Source organism: Petromyzon marinus, chromosome 48, assembly GCF_048934315.1.
Source record: "Petromyzon marinus isolate PM22_M1 ecotype Great Lakes invasive population chromosome 48, UKy_Petmar_22M1.pri1.0, whole genome shotgun sequence".
Lineage (NCBI taxonomy): Eukaryota > Metazoa > Chordata > Hyperoartia > Petromyzontiformes > Petromyzontidae > Petromyzon > Petromyzon marinus.
Window position 1 is genome coordinate 9,965,081 of NC_133714.1, and position 21,691 is coordinate 9,986,771.

Here is a 21,691-nt window from a genome sequence, read left to right on the forward strand (position 1 = left end):
TGAAAAAAAGGATATAAACCTATTATTATATCTTGCTACTGGCAAAGGAGGTCTCATAATGGTGTCTAGATAGTTACGTAGGTAACAAGAGTTGTTGCAGACAAAACTCGGGACACGGGAGGGGAAGACGCTCAAGAGGTCCACGCAGAAGGGTCAGAAACCCACGTCTCCACTGCTGCCTCCTGGCCACCCTCAGGCCTCCAAGCTCGCGATGCTCGCAGCACACATCGATTTTTCCGCCCGATCCACCAACCCTTGCTTGCAGGCCCGCAGGCGAGGGGCGAGCACCGGTTGCGTCCGTGCGCGGTCGTAACAGGAAACGCACTCGGGGGCCCAGTTGCTTTCCATCCGTTTTTATAAATTACACATGCGGCATGAACATGAGTTTACAAAGGTGAGACGCGAGAGGACAAGAATGAGAAATAAAAGCAGCTCCACGTTAACGAGGGCGGGCGGGCCCTCTCTGCGCCCTCGCCACGGGGCCGCTGGCTCGGGGGTTTGCTACTCTAAGGCCACAAGTCGCCCCCCCTGCCATCGTCACACCAACAAAACGTCGGCGGGAAGCCAACGCGATGCAAAAAGCAAACGTTCGCACCGAGAGGTCGCCCCGTCGATGGCATCACGGGGGGGGGGGGGGGGGGGGCTCGCAATTGTTCAATGAAACACAACAATGAAGTCCAATTGCTGGCAAAAAAAACAGCAGCTGAAGCGGTTTCGCCCCACGCACCACACAGATCCGCGCACCACTGATCCGCGCGTTCACTCGTCACCGGGTTTTCCAATTAGAAGAGAAAAACTACGAACAAAAAAGTCTCCTTGCTGCTCAATAACATGTTAAAATTTATTCGATGCAAAACAAAATAAGGCTGTGCAAATATTTGTCCTGTTCTGCAGTGAGAAATATTTATTCGTGGAGGTTTAATTATTTTAATCTGTGTCATTCTTAACTTTTCTCTTGAATAAACTTCGCTACTTTGGGCAGGAAGAACAGAACGAGAAGGCCAGGGTGCAACGTCCTCCTTGCCTGGGAATGGACCGGGGTGCGTGCAGACACACGCACAAACTGTGCCTAGCAACTAAAGTTGGTAATAAGCGCTCGGTAGGTTGACAAGAAGTTTCTCATTCCATTGTGGGGGTCGTTAACCACTTTCTCACGACTTGACAAGAACGGAAAAAAAACTGGCGCCGGCCTAACCTGTTTGCGTCGACTTCGCCCAGCGATAGACGCTTCGCTCGATGCGTCCTAACCTGGCAGGCTCGATTGTCTAATCAGGACCGAGCTCAAGTAAACTTCCACCATTCAACCCTGGCACAGGATCACTCGCGGCACGAGCCGTGCCGATACGGCGCTAACATGTCAGCCAATCGAGACCGATCGGGATCATGTTCAACGGAGACCCGTCCTCTGCACGGAGATTGTCCAACCAAGAAATGCGTTTAATCGAGGCTTCTCGCCGATCCAGAACATACGTCTGCTCGAGACTGCGTCCAATTGAGATGCATCGTATGCTACCCAACGGGATATTGCCGGCGGGCCGAGTTGCATCCCCCAATGGTGAGTTTTGACTCGTAATCTGTTTGAAAGCGGTGCGCGCTCTGTAACCCCATCCAGATTGCTACGAGAAAAAAAAACATCTAATAAACATTTTATTCAAATCCTCTCTGCACCTGCTCTGCACGGGAGATCCTCAGGTGAGTTCCGCACGGCTGCACGGCCTCTTCCCCGGACACACAACCAGGCCAGGTCGCTGAACGGGCAAGGCCCCGTGCTCGAGCCGCGCTGAGAAACACGCCGCCAGCTGCCAATTGCCGCACGTTTGCATTCCGGTTTTCTGGAGGCAAAAGCCAACGTGGTGTGGGCAGACGAGTGCCCCATGGCACGGGACACAGCCAGTGGTTGAAAGGAAACACGGGCATTGCTTTCGGACGCGTTTACACGGACGTACAAATTACAGAATGTACAATCATCGGGTTCAAACGCGCAGCGGCAGTCCTCTTCTTTTGCGCATTTCCGTAAATCATCCGTCATTCATTCGCTCATTCATCCGATTGCTTAGGAACGTCAGGGACGATCCTTTACTGGACGCACATCCCTCCTCTGCGAGGACCGCGCCCGCCTCTTTCTCCACGGAAAGCCTTGGCGCAACTCCGCCAGTGTGCCGAGGGAATCGTCACGAGGGGCGGGCATTTAAAACGCCACTGTCAGCAGTCTCACTGTACAAGCAGCAAACGAATGCAATAAAATACGGGGATTTATTTCACAAAGATTACAAACGCGAGCGAGTGCACCCACACTCACACGACTGCCCACTGCAGCTCAACAGGAGGGCGAGTGTCTCAGGGCAGGTGAGAAGGGCAACTTTTTATTTTATTTTCCGTGTTTTCTTCTAAACACAAACTGGCCAAACAGTCTACAAAGGGTCAAAGCTGCAATGCGTGTACGTACGCACAAGTTCAAATAGACACGGTACACGCGATAGTCGATGCACACCCACACGCACAGAGCTACGTGCGCGCACACACACACACACACCGGTATACACAAATACAACACGTGCATATGCTCGCATACCCACACACGCACACCAGCACATAGACAGTGGTGATGTTTACACACCCGCACCAGGTACTCATTTGAGGCAGAGTGGACCTAGGGGAGGCCCAGGACCGGTTCAGATGATAGTCACCGGTGCTTGGCCGTGAGCGGGAATTGAACCCGGGTTGCCGGGTTCTGAGCGCAGCATAGCGCTAACCGCTCCCCACACACACTACCATATACAAACACACAAGCACATGCACACGAGCAGGCGCGCACACACGCGCAAGTGACACCGCATGCACACGCTGGAGTGCAGGCACATGGGCAAACCGATTGTGCACCAAGCACGTGTTCTAGTGTTATTGAAAACCAGGAAACCCCCGACTGGACACGGGGAGAGGAGGCAAACCAAAACGGGTACAAATAAATTAAATAAATCAAATAGCTACGACCTAGTAACTGAACAATTTACAAAACATTACAAATAAAAAGATAAAAAAAAATCTACAAAGGATGGCAAAATATTATACCGCACACGAACCAAGGGTCACCCCCTTGCGTTTGGATGGAAGCTCAAGGAACCCAGGTGCCAGATTTGCAAGCAGGGAACGACAAATCAGTGGGACACAAAACACTGCCGACACTCGCCATACACACAGCACTTACGCAGACTACAAATACACAGACAAACCACCAGTCACACATGCATACTGCTTCCACACACACACAACTGTCTCACTAGCGCAGCGCTCGCACGCGCTCCAACGCATCGCTTGTACACAATGCACTGCTCTCGGAGCGCACCGCTCACAAGCACAGCACGCGCTCCCCACACGCTCCGCACTGCTCACAAACGAAGCACACTACACCCACACACGCTCCGCACTGCTCACAAACGAAGCACACTACACCCACACACGCTCCGCACTGCTCACAAACGAAGCACACTACACCCACACGCTCCGCACTGCTCACAAACGAAGCACACTACACCCACACACGCTCCGCACTGCTCACAAACGAAGCACACTACACCCACACGCTCCGCACTGCTCACAAACGAAGCACACTACACCCACACGCTCCGCACTGCTCACACACAGTCCGAGTGCCCACCACCCACCATGCTCAGGAGGGAAGGAGGAGGGGGGAGGGGGTGTTTGTGTGCACGGCACCAGGGGCCTCCTCGAGGAAGGTAGAGAAGGGGGTCACATCACGCCGCTCACCGCCTTCCCCATACAGTATATCATCATCATCGTCGTCGTCGTCATCACCACCCTCGCCATTATCGTCATCAACCTCCACCGCAATCATCGCCAACACCTCATCACCGTCACAACGTGCCGCCCCCCCCCCCCTCCAGGTGACTTCTCTCCGAGCGGCGTCACCGCCACGGGCGGCGGCTTCCGGCCGTGCCCACGGCCGCCACTCTCTCCTGGCGTCGCCCCCCCCCACTCCGTGTCTCAGAACAGCATGCTCTGCCGCCTGCTCTTGCCGTTGGCTGCGAAGGGGCAGAAGGGCGAGAGGGCGCGTTCACGGCGGTGGGGAAACAAGGGGGCTCCGTGTGCGCGTGTCCCCGTGTGTGCCCTGGGGTAGCCGAGCGACACTAGTCGCCACACGCTGCGTCTCGGTAGACTGCAGGACGCGTGGGGCGAAGGCATCAAGAGAGGTGCAGGTGCATCCCTGCAAGTTCCCGCTACTGCTGGCAGAAGGGCCTCCCGCGAGAGGGAGCTCTAAAGAGAGTAACTCAAGGGGGTATATTTTGGCCTACTCTTCCATGCAGGCACCGAGTCGTGGAGGAGGCTGGAGTACCCACACTTTAGCGCACCGAGCGGAACCTGTCGCCGACTCACTGTGGTGAACCCGTGTATGCCGCTGGGTGACAGAGACGGGGAGGTTGAATAAACCTTCCCCATCGTTTCGACTGCCGGTGTGCTCACCATTACACCACGGTATGGTTCAATAAATTACCTCCAAGCCTGTGGAGCTTAAATCGTTAATGTGTTTGGAATTTTTATTCATGTGCTTTCGTTATCTCTTAAATGCCGTCTGGAAAAAAAGAAATCTTCATACCAGCCACGACAATCGCGATATGACAATACCGTGCGAAAATGGACGACAACAATAATGGTGGATCTTACATCGTACGATATATTATAATGCAGGAACCATGGTAACCAATAATCCGAATCCATAATGCTACCATTAAAGGCGGTCTTAATCCTAACCATAACCCCTAAACCTAACCGCAGGTCTTCACCCTAATCTAAACCCTAATCCCGAAGCCCATCCCCTACGCAAATGACCGTAACGTTATCCCCGCAGCTCGTAACGTTCTGGCGCGACCACATGGGCACAAACACACACCTTCCCTCTCCTCGCACGACTCTGAAGGCTAAGCTTGGAATGGAATGGCGATAGGCGGAGGGTGGGTGTGAAACGACAAGGAGATAGAGAGACAGAGAGAGGAGGGGGTCCACGGGGAGTAAAGATGGGTGTGTGGGGGGGAAGGGGTGTGTGGGGGGCGAGGGAAGGATTGCGTACCCGTTTGGGCCCCGCGTTGTGGGGGGGGGGGAGCCCTCCCCGTCAGTTTGCCAGGTGCTTGTGAGCGTGACACTGAGCCGCGGAGAGAGGCCTCATCTCAAGGGAGGCAGAGAAAGCTTACGGAGGAGATGAGCACAGGAGACACACGGCACAGCGGCAGCAGCAGCAGCAGAGAGCACGCAGACGAGCACGGGCAGACAACACAGGGCACAGGCCCGAGTGAGCGCGACAGCCGCACGTCTGCATGAAAGGGAGGTCGCGAAAGGTTTGTGGCCCACCACACAGAATGAGCAGCACTGCAACCAAGGACGAACGTTCCGTGCCGTTCAAGGAAGTCTTATTTCGAAGGGTCACAACACTTTAAGGCAGCAGCAGAAAAAAAAAACTCTTGTTGTTTTACAGGCATTGAAATTGTATTGATGAGCGCGTCCAGGGGAAAGGACTGAGAACACCCTGCGTGACATACGGGACACAAAATCCCATAAACTACTATACAATTCTGCCCTCCCTCCCGTGCCGTCCGCGTGCCTCGCGGAGAAGAGAGCGTCCACTCGCGAAAAACCCGCGAGTGAGGAGTGAACGGGGGGTGGGGAGTGCGCTGTGAGCGGGCGGCATGGGTGACGAGACAAAACTCGCTTCTGGGCAGGGGCGAGAGACGAGGGGGCAGGGGGCATTGCTGGCCCAGCGCACCGCACCTCAGGGGGTCCCGCCCATGCAGCTTCATCAATCGTTGCTGCTGGTATTAAACCGTGGACTGCGGGTGACGTGCACTGGTCAAGGTGCTGCTCAATCAGCACGTGGCACTGCTCACAGCTGTTTATGGACTTGCACTAGTGGTGGGAACTCCGCATTAGCATGGTCGGGATCATTTCTCCGCATAATACAGCCACCACCGACTTCTCACAAAGTGGTTCACATTTGATCGACCATGGTGCAATGGCGATCGTCAAACTCCGACCAGGATGTGACTTCGCAACTTTCCAATTGTGAGTCAAGCGTTTCCCATTGGCTCCCTGTGGCTAGATCAATAACATCGGATTTACCGAGGACTGATGTTCAATAAGTATATCCGCTGTCCTGGTTGAACAATGTCTTTCTCCAAAGGATACGGAATAGGTGGCATTGCATTACCCACGCGTAATTCACGAGCAAAGAACAACCCACTGGCAGGCAAGGGAAGGTAGAATGGACGGAGAAATGCTGCGACATGTGGCGCTACAGAAAGGGCCACGCCGTCCCCGGTGCGAGTACCTGCTTCGTGGTAAGGCGTCGTCCTGTGACCGAGGTCTCGCTGCAGCTGCACTTCCTTGAGTGCGAATATCGACACAACTGGGGGGGGGGGGCGGGGGGGAAACATAGATCGACACAAAACAGCGAAAGCATGAGCGCAGGGGAAGATGTCTCACAGCGGTCCGCGCCCAGTTCCAGAGACTGAAACCCGGGCACCTCGGCAAAAAGGGGGCACCTTGAAAGCGACGCACGTACAGACCCCCAGGGATTGAACCGAAACCCTCACCAGGTCCCCCCAGCTCAAGCCTCCCATCTCGGCGACGCAAGCTCAACGTCGGTGCCGGAGCAAGGGCGGCGGTGCCGCCCGAATTTGTTGCAAACGAAGCGAGCGGTGGTGGCCGGTGGCTCCAATTCGTGGTGGGGCGGCGCCGGAGCCGTAGAGCGGTGGGAAGGGGGGTTGGGCGAGGATGGCACTTTGCCCCGGGTGCCAACACAAATAGCTACGGCTCTTGTCTCTCACGCAGCCGTTATGAATCCCCAGAGAAACACACACACACACTCAGTCAGTCCCATTGGTTGAACATAAGACTCGAGCGTTGCGAACTCTGCATCGCCGACAGCCATTGTGAACCCCCTGGGAGAGAGGCAGAGGCCGGACACTTCAACTTCGGATATCAGTTGCGAGCTCAGCATCTCAGACTCAACGATTATGAACTCCATGAGCCTGCTGCCCCGCCCCTGATCCCGTCACGTTGTCACATCTCCGCGTCGCAAGGGAGGCAGCCGCGCGGAGACGCCGCTGGCACGTCGAACGCTCGCCACACGCGCCTCGCTCGCGTCGTACCGTCGGGCAGCTTGTGCAGTCTCTCCCCGAGGCTCTTGAAGTACGGGTGCCGCATGCCCTCCTCGGCGGACACCCTCCGCCTCGCCTCGTACTGGCGGGCACAGGGCGGGGCAGGCGCAACGCACTCATGGAGGCAGAGTCACGCGGCGGCGGCGGTGGCGGCACAGAGCACGCGGTCTCACACTGCACGCGATAATGTCAAGAGGCCGTCGTGGGCCAACGCCGATTGCGCTGCCACACCTCACCATCTTGCAGTTGTTCCAGTCGACACCGGACCACCACAGTCTCGCTTGAGCTCTTTCCATTGTTACTTAGTCGACACGTCCTTCAACAATCTCTCTCTCTCTTACAGACTCATCACCACCACCGTCTGGCCTGGGGCCTTCCCATCCATCACCGACATCTGGGTGCCACTCCGATGCCCATGTCGGCGACCCGCCCTCCTCCATCCTGCACAGGTGACCCACCAATCACAACCTCCTCTTCCTGAATACATCCACAACGCTGTCTTGGAGAAATGCGGTCACTGGTGGCTTCCCGGCACACAATGATGAACCTCACCAAGCACCACAGAGGGATGGCTCGTGGTGATAACCCTGGCTGGGATTTGAACTTAGGGATTAAAAACCCAGGAAACCTCTCTCCGACCTCGGGTGAAAATTCGTACGTGTGTTCCAACGAAAAATAAGTAAACAGAGCCCTCGTACACAAAGTCAATGGAAAACGAGCGCACGTTATGGAACAATGGAAACAATACGAGACTAAACAATGTGGCACTCGTACAAACAAACAATATGGCACTCGTAATGGAAGCCTCTCACACAATAGGCAAAATAAATTATACACGAAATCAAATAATACCATCAATCGTACACACCGAAGTGGTGGTCACAAGCTCCCCGCAATCACTCTCACCACGACAGGGCACTCACTGTTCTTTATATTTATACCAATAATTCCATGGAACTAATTTTAAAACTTTCATTCGAGTCACTGCATGCGTCACTCCACCACTGGTTGCCGATTCCGCCCAGTCTCCGTAGACGACAGAGGCCCAGCAATGAGTTAGTAATGGGAATGCAACACGAGGGTCAACGTTAAAATTTACCAATGGAGAAAACCCACACTAGTTGACCACTGGATGACTTTTATTCATATGGATTGATGGGTTCGCAAAACTACTTGCTGTACTGCCATCTCCTGGCTACCTCGAAGCTCGGAGGGTCTAGGAATGTAACAAACCTATCACAAGCCACCCAACCCGCGCCTCCAAAGCATTCTACGACAGGCGTGCACCAACAAGCTGTCTAAAAAAGGTACCGCTTGAAATTCCACCCTTAACTGGTTGAATCCTTAAAACATATCAGGTGTTTGTGGATGACAATCTTTTGGCCAGGTTCCCTAACTGATCAGGGCGTGTGCGTTCACAAAGGCTCACCTGCAAAAGCTTCGAGAGCAGATCCAGGCCATCCGCATCAAGCCTGCAACACACGTCGACAGAGGCGATCACGTGAAGCAGCGATCAAAGTCAAGAGCGTTTCTTCGCTCAAACCAGCGATGGGGTAGGGACACCCTCTCAACAGGCAGCCCTGAACCAAAAGTGTAAATGTCACATCCCCATTGCACCAACGTTGTCAATGAGACGTTGCTGATAGAGCCGCGCCCCCCTTCACGCAGGGGCGCTTTACACGTGATCACATCTCAAACATTCCAATCATGCCCCCCCCCCCCCCAAGTGGCAGCTGTCCCTGTAATGGCACAAGGAGGCTCAGCACCTGACCTTGTAAAGAGGGGCATTCGTCTGTCCATGCGGGACAATGATTGCTATTGTGTAATCCCAACTTGGTAATTTGCGGGTCATTTTTTTATCTAGTAATCTTGGGACCACGACGCCGGCACACGATGCCCAACATGTTTCAATTACGTCACGGGTTTTGCAACGTCCGCGGTGAAGCGGACGGCACGTATTTTATTGTTACTACACCGGCAGTAATAACCAGGGTGGCCTGCGGGATTCCAACCACGAACATCAGCAAAACACGTACCTACCCCTGGGCCATGTCACCGCCAAAATTATAGGAACCAGTATATTCACAAGATTATCACTGCTGACGTCCCACAAATCGGTACGAATTTTATGGGCCTCTAAGGGATGAAACGACTGAAGAATAAAAGTTTTAATCAGTGCACACATCAGAGAGATAGACAATGAACATGCATCAAAAGATGAAAAGTGACAAATAAGCGTAGAGAGATGCACGCTGGGAATTACGCTGAGTGACAGGAAGAGAAACACGCGGATCACGGAAAGATATGCAAATCGGAGACAACACACAAACTGTTAAGAACAGGGAAGTGGACTTGGGGAGGACACGTAGCTGGAAGGGACAGCCAAATGGACAAGAGCAGTGACAGAATGGCAGCCCAAGGCAAGTATGTGGCAGAAGTAAGCAAGGTAGGACGTTAGGGTGCCCCATTTTGCTTTATCCAGATCGATGGTGAAGGTGCACGGCGGGAGCGCGAGCGTCGCCGCTCGTCCCGTCATCGACAAGCCCAGACGCAGCGCCGCTTTGCTCAAGCGACCCGGACGCGAGCCGCGACGGTGGCCGGCGTTGTGCCGTGAAGCCCAGGAAGGGGAAGGGGGGCGGGGGTGCTGGCTGGGCAGCAGGGCCTCACCGCGGAGCGTGGTTGATGAGGGGCTCCGCCTTGTACTTGGGGAATTTGTAGGCCTTGTACTCTTCGTGTGCCAGAATCGCCGGCCACGTGTCCTCCGAGGGCGTCCCTAGACGCGCGCACACGCACCGAGCGGGGGGGATCTGAGCTCTACCAGACTTTCCGATCGTTCACTAATTTCAATAAGCAAATGCCCGATTGCTTATACGGTTGTTTGTTGTTGCTTATATGTTGTTGTTGTTGTTGCTGCTGCTGCTGCCTTTCAGGGTAGTTCCCTGACAGGGCACCTGGAGAGTTCAGGATGGACAATTCTCAAGCTCTTGACCCCCAACACTGTCCCCTGCGTCACAGCGATTAAAACCCAAAATATATGGCCAAGCGTCTCCCTGCTCCAACCAGCGTGGCGCACTTCTAACCCACGGTGGCAACCATGGGCTTTCGGTGGAAATTCCTCATTCTTATGCCAAGTGCCAGTTCATTTACAGGATAGCAACCCTTGACCGCCCACAAATAATGCTCAATTTATCTGCCTTGGGATGACCGGCCGAGTCAACACCTGGCTGGGGATTGGAAGCCGTGACCTTTCTGACTGTAGGTCAAGTGCCCCAATTAGAGCCGCGCGTAAAACACGTGCGTGTGAAGAGACGCGTGCGCGTGTGAAGAGCCACGCGTCCGTCAGGAGCGTCGACCGAATGTCATTCTTAAGCTCACAACACAAGCACTGAATCCAGCACAAGAGAAACGGTTATTCTGAAGTACACAAATCATTTGAACGTTTCGGCACAAAAGGTCGAAACAAGGGAGATATTACAATGCAGACAACAATGAAAGTACAAGAAGTACAAACTGGACTATCAAAATACGACCGACAGTAAACACATAACACACAATTTGAATTGAATAACAAATAAATAATCTGGACTTAAAGCTTTCGTGACTGCAGGAATTCATATTCTTTGGGTCTTTCGGTAAAGTCACGTAGATAGATAAAAAAAAAATAATAACAAAAAATAACAAAAAACTACGTTTCCATCGCAACGCAAGCGTTCGTCATCAGGAAGAAAAAATATTTGTTAAATCGTAGGGTGAGGAGGAGCCGATCGTTAATTCCCGGTGTATAGCATCATCTTCATTATTGCTATGCTTACATTTTATTTAAAGCTGTCGTGACTGCAGGTATTCACATTATTGGTTCTTTCGGTAAAGTCACGTAGAAGGGAAACAATAAAATAATAAATATATAAAACAATAAAATTATCATGGCGTTTCGACTGCAACACAAGCAGTCATCATCAGGTGTGAAAACCACAGCAAGAAAATTTGAAAAAAGTGGCGTTTTTTTTAACGTTAGCACCACGGAGAGCGATTTGGCAGTTATTCAGATGGACGAGTCCATCTATGTTCGTGACTGCAGGGATGGACGAGTCCATCTATGCTCAGAAAAGAGGAGGGGGGAGACGAAAATAATGGATGCGGTCTGACAGCCACCGTAAGCGTGAACAATCAATTAAGACCCGAAATGGTTTATCAAATCCTTCCAATGATTGCTAAGCCAGAATCCATCTTCTCGGTTGAAATTGTCTCTGTGCTTGTATATGTGGATGGCCTCATGAACGAATCTCTCATGGTAGCCAGATGGCTTGCAGAGAACCTCCGTCTTGGAGAAGTCAATGTCATGTGAGCCCACTGAATTATAACAGTGATCTGCCACGGCCGAGGTGTTGGTCCTACCGTGTTTTAGGTCTGCTTTGTGTTCACGGATGCTGTCCGAGACATATCGCTCTCCGTGGTGCTAACGTTAATAAAAAAACGCGACTTTTTTTCAAATTTTCTTGCTGTGGTTTTCACACCTGATGATGATTGCAGTCGAAACGTCGTGATAATTTTATTGTTTTATATATATTTATTAGTATTTTACTGTTTCCCTTCTACGTGACTTTACCGAAAGAACCAAGAATATTGCTATGCTTGTTTTTGTATTGGAAACAAATGACGAAATGTGCAGTGGACACCTAGGGGCTATCTGCCCATGATGATGGGTCCTGCAATAATTTTGCAGTTGGGGGGGACATTCATTGCGAGGTGCATTCCAATCAAGCAGGCAGGTTTTCAAATTTGCCAAAATGTGGACCCGCGGCACCAGCACACAACGGCCTGCTCTAGCGAATGACGTCACGGGATCTTTAACGTCCACAGTGAAGCAGACGGCGCGCGGTACTTCTGTGGTTCATAAACCGGGGAAGGCCGCCGGATTTGAACCTTGAACCGCTGCCACAAGCATGCGCTACCGCCCGGCAGCGTCATCGCCCAAACCTCGAGAGCCGTAAAACATAGAGAGCGGCGCCGCACACACGCAACGTACCCAGCATCCTGAAGATGAGAAGCAGCTCATCCTCGACCGTAGACCCCGGGAACAGGGGCCTCCCCGCAGCCATTTCAAAAAATATACACCCAACTCCCCTGCCACAGATGCACGCACGCACGCACGCACACGCAGGTATTAATGAACCATCTCCTAACACCAGGGCTACACCTCTCTGCAAACCGGACCCCCGAGCCTTGGCGTCATCGTTCAACGGTACTGATACAGGCTGTGTCTCCGTCTGGCTCTGTGAGCCTCAAGCATTAACAGCGGGGATGCGATGCGTCGATTCGTCGACGGATAGAAGTGTTTGGGCTCCGTGACAAGTGCGTCGAGTCACGCGTTGGAAGCCAATGTGCTTTCCATTCGCATGCAATGGGATCACGTGACCCCTGCAGCCACTAGAGGGCTCTGCATTCGCCAGCCACATGGTCAAATCAAATGTGGTTCTTGCAGGGAATTGAGCCGGCACCAACAACTGCCCAAGCTCTGTGGTCTTCTACATTTGAAGATGAGTCAGACAATTCATGAGTGTTAATACATATGGGAGGAGACCGGAGAACACGGAGAAATCCTACGCGTGCGAGGTCGCCAATGCTCTATTTCCGTACAGATGGAAACGGACGGAGATTAATCCACTTGACTTACTACCATCTCTTGGCGAGCCAAAATGTGTGCACAAGAACATGTTGTCTGTCCGTCCTGCAGGCAATGGGATGGGTGTGACCCCTGCTGGTCTCAAGAGAAGATCGATCCGTGGCACCGGGCTCGTCACCTGTCAACGGGACGTGCCCCACACGTCCAGGCTTACCACATGTCGATGGGCGTTGAGTACTCGGTGGAGCCCAGCAGCACGTCGGGAGGCCGGTACCACAGCGTCACCACCTCGTTTGAGTACGTCTTGGTCGGCACAGACTTGGCTCGGGCGAGGCCTGGCAAGGGAATCGCGGTCACCACCATCGTGAACCATTCCCTTGCTAACATTCCAATAGGAGGGGTCACGGTGCCTGTGAGAGGCTGGCGAGGGTGAGTGAAGGGTGAGCGAGTGTGAGCGAGTGTGAGCGAGGGTGACCCGGGGTTGTGGGGGTACCGAAGTCGGCCAGCTTGAGCTCGCCCTTGTCGTTGATGAGCAGGTTCTGGGGCTTGAGGTCCCGGTGTAGCACCCTCCGCTTGTGACAGTACGCCAGGCCCCGCAGCAGCTGGTACAGGAACAGCTGCACGCGAGCACCGCACAGACAGCCGCCAAGCAGCAGCCGCGGGCCCATTAGCGGCGCCGCCACTCAAGCGGTGCCGGCACGCACGCCGGGCCATCCCGAGGACGCACTGCGGTACTCCGTGCCACCGAGCTGTGGCAACATCTGTAGGTGTCACGGGCGGCAGGGCCGTGCAGAGTTCACGCTCGCCCTTTACTGCAACCAGCTCCTGGGGGGTTCAATTCCTGGCTCTGGCGCCTGTGTGGAGTTTGTACGTTTTCTCCCTTGTTCTGCATGGGGTTCCTCGCATGGATGAATTAAACATGACAGTGTAATTGCTATTGCTCAAAACATCCCAATGCTGAAAAAAATAGCTGTACATTACTCAGTTGGTGAGAATAGGTTTTCGCCTTTTTTCTGGCAACAAAACAGCTGTGTTAAGATGTTAAAACACCAAACTGAAATCTTTTACAAGGAATCATGTCTGCATTAACCACAATACCAGTACTTGTGGTCAGAATGCAAACAAAAACTACTCTGATAATATATGCAATGTCTTTGAAACTGATTGGTCCACACCAGAGACAGCTGAACGCCTTTTGGCGTCCTCTGGCCTAACACAGGTTTGAGACGAGGCTCAAAAGAAAGCTGTCTCTGGTGTGGACCAATCAGTTTCTAGGAAAATGCATCATATTATCAGAGTATGTTTTTTGTTTGCATTCTGACCACAAGTATTGTGGTTAATGCAGACATGATTCCTTGTAAAAGGTTTCAGTTTGGTGTTTTAACATCTTAACACAGCTGTTTTGTTGCCAGGAAAACCTCTTTTTGTTCCTGGCAAAGGAGGTCCCCCCATGATGTAGATGCTCAAGTTGGTGTTGCACACAACAGCAACATCGCCCCCTACAGCGAAAACTTGGCAAGATGTTCCGAAAAAACTCTTGAGACCCAGCGAGCTCTCCCGGGTAAATGAGCATCATAAAAACAATAATAATAAACTCGATATCACTTAAACAATACATGCGCACATCACATGCTTTTCCCATGGTATCCCTTGCAGGCCCCTCTGCCTTATGTGCGTGCACCGTTAACAATTATTATTCTGGGACATTATGTTTTAAGTCAGATACAACTGGCACAGGGTAGTGGACACAATTCCTTGCATTCGACTGGGCTCCGAGACGAGCCATCCAGGCAAGAGCGGAGGACACGAGGGTAGCCTCTCAGCCCCAGCACTGCCGAGATCAACGGTTAAAATTAGGCCGTGACTCAAGTGAAACAAAGAGTCTCCCCTGCGAAAGGGAGCAGCAACGCCACGCTCCTGAGCCAGCGGTGCTTCTGAGCCGGTGGTAAACATTCCACATGCCTGTGGCAGGCACCAGTCCATGGGCCAGACAATCCATAAGGATTTCTCACAAAACCCGTGTTCATTTTATCGATCTCGCCGACGGATGACGGGCCGTGTCGACCCATGCGGCCACCCCAATTGCAAGTCGAGCAATCTGACCCTTGGTGCCATCCAGCCGACCGGACGGCTGCTGCGTCGGCTCCAAAAAAAACGCGTTGTAAATCGAAAGCAAAGGTCGTATGTAAAAGGAATGTTCCGTGTGGTGGGATAAAGAGCACTACGGGGCGAGCTAGGGCGGAGGCAGGCCCACGAGAGTTCGGAACTCGCCTTGACGTTGTGCATGTGCATGATGTTTCCACAGTCGTCCATGTATTGCTTCAGGTCCTTTTCCTGTCGAACACAATCAGGGGCACGCGGACACGCCACAATCTGAACACCCGCGGGTTCAAGGGCGACGCCAAATCGCAACGGACACCGGGCAGCACGAGCGCAGTGCAACTGCAGGTGCTGGAAGCGATGAATACATACATGACGAACAATGCCGATGTGGAGGGGGGCACGGCACGTACCAGGTACTCAAAGACGAGAGTGAGGGACTTGTCGGTGTGGATGATGTCGTGCAGCGTGACGATGTTCGCGTGCTTTAGGTCCTTCAGCAGGGACACTGCGGGCGAGGAGAACATCGTGACAGTCAAGAGATCGCCATGGGCAACGATGCCGACGCTGACACTGACCGCTTCGCTCGTCTATCAAAACACATTCCTACCTACACAACCAGCTACCTGGTCGGATAAGGGTCTCAGAGGCCCCATCCTTGCATGATCCACCCCCTTGCCCCACACAAGCATAAGCAGTGTTAGTGAGGAGCTGCCCCCTGGTTGTGGGTGTTGGTGAGGAGCTGCCCCCTGGCTGTGGGTGTTGGTGAGGAGCTGCCCCCTGGCTATGGGTGTTGGTGAGGAGCTGCCCCCTGGCTGTGGGTGTTGGTGAGGGTGAGGAGCTGCCCCTTGGCTGTGGGTGTTAGTGTTGGTGAGGAGCTGCTCCCTGGCTGTGGGTGTTGGTGTTGGTGAGGAGCTGCCCCCTGGCTGTGGGTGTTGGTGAGGAGCTGCCCCCTGGCTGTGGGTGTTGGTGAGGAGCTGCCCCCTGGTTGTGGGTGTTGGTGAGGAGCTGCCCCCTGGCTGTGGGTGTTGGTGAGGAGCTGCCCCCTGGCTGTGGGTGTTGGTGAGGGTGAGGAGCTGCCCGCTGGCTGTGGGTGTTGGTGAGGGTGAGGAGCTGCCCGCTGGCTGTGGGTGCCGTGCCCCCGTGGGTGTGCTGCTGCGCACCCTCGCGGATCGCGGTGCAGGGCGCGCCCTCCTCGTGCTCCAGGCGGATCTCCTTGAGGGCGACGAGGTTGTCGGTGAGTTTGCTGCGGCCCTTGTAGACCGTGGCGTAGGTGCCCTACACACCGGGGGGCGGAGCGGGGGGGGGGGGAGTCACTCTCCACCACGGGCGACACGACCACACGGTCACGACTCGAGTTCCTCTACTTACACCTCTCTATTAGCACCAACTCAGTCAAGTGGAGTAGGCTCCACATGCCAATGGCAGGAGTTCTTTTGCCCATAGCACATACACGGATACAGTCTCACAAATGTGTACTTATTTTATTGACCCCAGAAGGATAATGGGCTAAGTTGACCCTAGCGAGGATTTGAAGAGGTGCAATAAAGAGGTGGTGGCACAGTGGTTAGCACGGCCCTTTTATTGACCCCAGAAGGATAATGGGCTAAGTTGACCCTAGCGAGGATTAAAAGAGGTGGTGGCACAGTGGTTAGCACGCTGCACTAAGAACCCAGCATGGGCCGAGTTCAATTCCCGGCAAAGGTTAACATCAGTTGCAAGTTCTATCAGAACTGGTCCTGTGCTTGACATCTTCACCAATCCGAACTGACCAGCGTGGTGAAGTATGACCAAAACAATCCCCATGAACGACACAGCATGGAGAGTCGATATATACGACAATCACATGAACTGAGTCACAGTCAACTCCCACAGGTAGGATATGAGCAGAGTGTATAGTGACGAGCATATTCACTCTCAACATTCTGAATGTGAGTACAACTTTGTAGACAGACAAGAGCTCAAACACCAAGACTGGCTGCTGCCATACGAATGGCGAATTGTTATACAGCTGGCTGAGGGCTGTTACAGCGAGGGAAAAAAGTATTTGATCCCCTGCTGATTTTGTACGTTTGCCCACTGCCAAAGAAATGATCAGTCTATAATTTTAATGGTAGGTTTATTTGAACAGTGAGAGACAGAATAACAAGAAAATCCAGAAAAACGCATGTCAAAAATGTTAGAAATTGATTTGCATTTTAATGAGAGAAATAAGTATTTGACCCCCACTTAATCAGAAAGATTTCTGGCTCCCAGGTGTCTTTTAAACAGGTAACGAGCTGAGATTAGGAGCACACTCTTAAAGGGAGTGCTCCTAATCTCAGCTTGTTACCTGTATAAAATACACCTGTCCACAGAAGCAATCAATCAAATTCCAAACTCTCCACCATGGCCAAGACCAAAGAGCTCTCCAAGGATGTCAGAGACAAGATTGTAGACCAACACAAGGCTGGAATGGGCTACAAGACCATTGCCAAGCAGCTTGGTGGGAAGGTGACAACAGGTGGTGCGATTATTCGCAAATGAAGGAAACACAAAAGAACTGTCAATCTACCTCGGCCTGGGGCTCCATGCAAGATCTCACCTCGTGGAGTTGCAATGATCATGAGAACGGTGAGGAATCAGCCCAGAACTACACGGGAGGATCTTGTCAATTATCTCAAGGCAGCTGGGACCATAGTCACCAAGAAAACAATTGGTAACACACTACACCGTGAAGGACTGAAATCCTGCAGTACCTGCAAGGTCCCCCTGCTCAAGAAAGCACATATACATTCCCGTCTGAAGTTTGCCAATGAACATCTAAATGATTCAGAGGACAACTGGGTGAAAGTGTTGTGGTCAGATGAGACCAAAATGGAGCTCTTTGACATCAACTCAACTCGCGGTGTTTGGTGGAGGAGGAATGCTGCCTATGACCCCAAGAACACCATCCCCACCGTCAAACATGGAGGTGGAAACATTATGCTTTGGGGGTGTTTTTCTGCTAAGGGGACAGGACAACTTCACCGCATCAAAGGGACGATGAACGGGGCCATGTACCGTCAAATCTTGGGTGAGAACCTCCTTCCCTCAGCCAGGGCATTGAAAATGGGTAGTGGATGGGTATTCCAACATGACAATGACCCAAAACACACAGCCACGGCAACAAAGGAGTGGCTCAAGAAGAAGCACATTAAGGTCCTGGAGTGGCCTAGCCAGTCTCCAGACCTTAATCCCATAGAAAATCTGTGGAGGGAGCTAAAGGTTCGAGTTGCCAAACGTCAGCCTCGAAACCTTAATGACTTGGAGAAGATCTGCAAAGAGGAGTGGGACAAAATCCCTCCTGAGATGTGTGCAAACCTGGTGGCCAACGACAAGAAACGTCTGACCTCTATGATTGCCAACAAGGGTTTTGCCACCAAGTACTAAGTCATGTTTTGCAGAGGGGTCAAATACTTATTTCCCTCATTAAAATGCAAATCAATTTATAATATTTTTGACATGCGTTTTTCTGGATTTTGTTGTTGTTATTCTGTCTCTCACTGTTCAAATAAACCTACCATTAAAATTATAGACTGATCATTTCTTTGTCAGTGGGCAAACGTACAATATCAGCAGGGGATCAAATACTTTTTTCCCTCACTGTGCAGGAGAGACACACACAGCACCGCACACCCATCAAAGCAGGCACGCCGTTTGACTTGTGAGTTGCACGTAACAAAGACGTGGATGTCGCAGGGCAACGCGCAAGAAGGCTTGTGAGTGCACGCGCGTGTCCGAGGAACACCCACCTCCCCCAGCTTGTCAAGCTTCGTGTACGTTTCCAGCTTGCCAAAGCCAATCTCCGACTGCGCAACACAAACACAGAGGGATCACGAACGATCGATGAGACCGGCACTGCCAGCGACACGGACAGAGAGACAAGTCTCTCCAACCCTGCGCCACTGTGCAATGTGTTGGGAGGGACACGTGTGTAAGTTATGCGTCTGATTACCGAGTAGTTTACAAGTAGCATTTGAGTAGTGTTTAATCTGAAAATGGTATGCTTGTGGATGAGTAGTGGTGTGTACGAGCGAGTAGTGGCGTGGATGTGCGAGTGGTGATTTGAGTGAGAGCGCTTCTGGACGCGGCTCTGCCGAGCAGAGCGGGGCGGCAGGGCACGCACCAGCGAGGCCCTGCGGAGCCGTCTGCTCAGCGGCTTGTCGAAGGGCGGGCTGTTGAGCTGCATCTTCTCCAGGTAGCCCTCGGGCAGCCGGATGTCGGCAGGGAGCGATAACCTCTTGTTGAGATCCTGCAAGAAACGGGCAGAGAAACGGCGATCACCACCACTGGCATCCATCCTCCCCTAGCCCGCATGCACGCTCCCGTGCACGCTCCCGTGCACGGGAGCCTCCGTGTAAACGCACGCGTGCGTGCGTCGCCAGGGTGCAATTGCGCACGGTCCATTTACTGTATGTGTGTGTGCGCGTGTACGTCCATTGGTACATGTGATGTGTATACATGTGTACGTGTGCACTCTTCTGGGAATTGTCGTGTAAGCATGTGTTCACGCATATACATATGGGCACGTGGGTAGCTGTTGCGTGTGCGTAGATGTATGGGGCTGGTGTGCAACAATGTGTGCATCTCAGTGTGCCTGTTGGAGAGGTGCATTGCGTGTGCGCCGTGTGTAGGTGTGTTGGGGTGTTGACGTGTGTTGGTGTGCACGATTGTGGCAAGCGGTAGCAAAGTAGTTAGTGTGCTGTGCCAATAACCCAGTGACCTGAGTTTGAGTTTAGCTCATGGCCAAAATCGGTGACGAATATCTGAACCCCTCCTGGGCCTCCCCTAGGTCGACTCAGCCTTGAATGAGTATCTGGCGCGGTGTGTAAACATCAGCACCGGGGAGACAAATGGTAGCCAGGGCATGGTGCTGACCACCCAACCCCTCATGTGCCGTGCCGGCCTTTCATAGATGCTCGCTCACAGCACTTGCCCCAAAAGTCCACATGTGTTGGTCTGTACGTGTATGCGTGTGCGCGTGTGTGTGTGTGTGTCGGTCTGAGAGAGCAGTCCGCGTCTGGACGAGTGTGCACGCCCATTCGTCCACGCGTCGCTCACCTCCTGCGAGATGCGCCGGTGAGGGTGGTTCCGCATGCGCACGCGGACGGGCGACTGCACTTCGTCCGACGAGGTCCCCGACGCCTGATCGCTCTCTCCGTCCGAGCCCATCTTGAGATTCTCGTGCACAACGCCTGCGCCGCCCGGCAGTGGCGGGGAGGAGAGCGCGCGGCGGATGAGAGCGAGCAATCGCGTAGGGTGGCAAGGGGCGTTACATGAACAAATTCATGTGGTGAACGCACACATGTATTGCGCTCCATCGCCTAACGGAGGGTCTCCGAGTGCAAAGCTGCCCCTGTACAGCACAAGGCGACTCAACACCTGGCTCAGCGACGAGACATTCTGCCAGTATGCAGTGATGAATGTTTTTTTTGTATTGTTTTGCAAATTTGAACTGAGATTCTTTTCATATATGTGTATATATATACACACACACACAGTTATGGGGTGGGAGGTGGGGGAACCAGGGCAACCCAGAGGAAACCCACGCAGAAAAGGGGGAGAACATGTAAACTCCACACAGAAAAGTGCCAGTCGGAAATCAAATCCAGGGCCTTTTTGCCGTGAGGCACAAGCGTTAGCACTGCACCACCCTGCACAGGAATAAATACGGGAAGACGCAGGCGAACAGCGATGCCTTGGCAAACAGAAATTTAAGGATATGCTTTGGGTCTTTCGGTAAAGTCACGTAGATAGGTACAAATTTTATAAAAAAATAATGAATATAAAATAAACACAAAAACTACGACGTTTCGATCACAACACCAGCGACTGTCATCAGGAGGAAATGGGGGGAAAAGCTGCTGAATGCAGACTGTTTTGTAGGGTGTAGCCCTAGGGTCATAAACGAAGTGGGTGGGGCTAGTGATGTTAATGTGAGAGATCAGCATGTTAATTTATTATTATTTTAATACATGTGTACCTATCTACGGGACTTTACTGAAAGACCCAAAGAAAATGAATTCCTGCAGTCACAAAAGCTTTAAACATAATAAGCGTTATTGGGTTGGATCGTGTTATTTATAAATGTGTCGTAACCCTCCACCACCCGACACGGCCAATCAGTAAAAAATGTGTCACGTTGACAAAAGACAAAATAGTTCACACTACTTTAGCCCACCGGTGTGTTGAAGAGTGAATCCACAGCATTTACAATTTTTGAGTACGACGTTTCGCTGGTAATTACATCCAGCATCATCGGGCAATTTGCCAGCATAGTGAGGCCCCCTCCACTTGCTCCCGGTCTTAAATAGAGCAGCGGCAGGGTGACGTCATCGTCATTTAACCCATTCAGGTGCAGTGATTTGAGGGGGGGTATTTGCAATGTGTGTTATTCAATAACTTAACACAATTATTATACCCAAGCAGGTGCAGAGATCAGAAGGGGGCAGAGGGGGGGACATGGTTATTGCAATTATACACTACGTTAGTAATCAGTTAATTAGTATGTGTTTCCCCTATAAGGAATTGTCATAAGTAAATAAATTAAGGTGACAAGGGGCACACGGACGCACTGGGTTATGGGGACACCTGGGTACAAGGAGACACGTACACACGGCAGGGTGAGGGGGGCGGACTTAAAGACAGGAAGGCACCTCACACGTGGACACGGGTAAATGGAGACACGGGTAAATGGGGACACAGCTGATGGCACAAAGACTCAGGAACCCGGAGACATGAAGACAAACACACCGGGATATGGGGAAACCTGCACAAAGAG

The 21,691-nt window shown here is 52.4% G+C and overlaps 1 protein-coding gene across 11 annotated transcripts in view; it reads right to left on the bottom strand.

The window, feature by feature from the left end:
• Positions 1 to 337: 337 nt before the first annotated feature.
• Positions 338 to 21,691, bottom strand: part of LOC116952782 (cyclin-dependent kinase 17-like) — a 68,108-nt gene continuing 46,754 nt past the window's right edge. For 8 of the 11 annotated variants that reach the window (XM_032972412.2, XM_032972409.2, XM_032972408.2 and 5 more), the window contains 15 exons: positions 19,972 to 20,105; positions 19,037 to 19,162; positions 18,663 to 18,719; positions 16,053 to 16,167; positions 15,303 to 15,397; positions 15,061 to 15,123; positions 13,283 to 13,406; positions 13,004 to 13,124; positions 12,193 to 12,290; positions 9,834 to 9,939; positions 8,596 to 8,638; positions 7,158 to 7,248; positions 6,335 to 6,412; positions 5,084 to 5,155; positions 338 to 4,040 (listed from right to left, as the gene is read on the bottom strand). In XM_032972412.2, coding sequence (XP_032828303.2) covers positions 4,003 to 4,040; positions 5,084 to 5,155; positions 6,335 to 6,412; positions 7,158 to 7,248; positions 8,596 to 8,638; positions 9,834 to 9,939; positions 12,193 to 12,290; positions 13,004 to 13,124; positions 13,283 to 13,406; positions 15,061 to 15,123; positions 15,303 to 15,397; positions 16,053 to 16,167; positions 18,663 to 18,719; positions 19,037 to 19,162; positions 19,972 to 20,105 — 1,361 coding nt within the window. In that variant the 3' untranslated portion in view covers positions 338 to 4,002. Of the gene's footprint in view, positions 4,041 to 5,083; positions 5,200 to 6,334; positions 6,413 to 7,157; positions 7,249 to 8,595; positions 8,639 to 9,833; positions 9,940 to 12,192; positions 12,291 to 13,003; positions 13,125 to 13,282; positions 13,407 to 15,060; positions 15,124 to 15,302; positions 15,398 to 16,052; positions 16,168 to 18,662; positions 18,720 to 19,036; positions 19,163 to 19,971; positions 20,106 to 21,691 lie in introns of all 11 variants that reach the window. The other 3 variants (XM_032972411.2, XM_032972419.2, XM_032972410.2) reach the window with 2 other exon arrangements.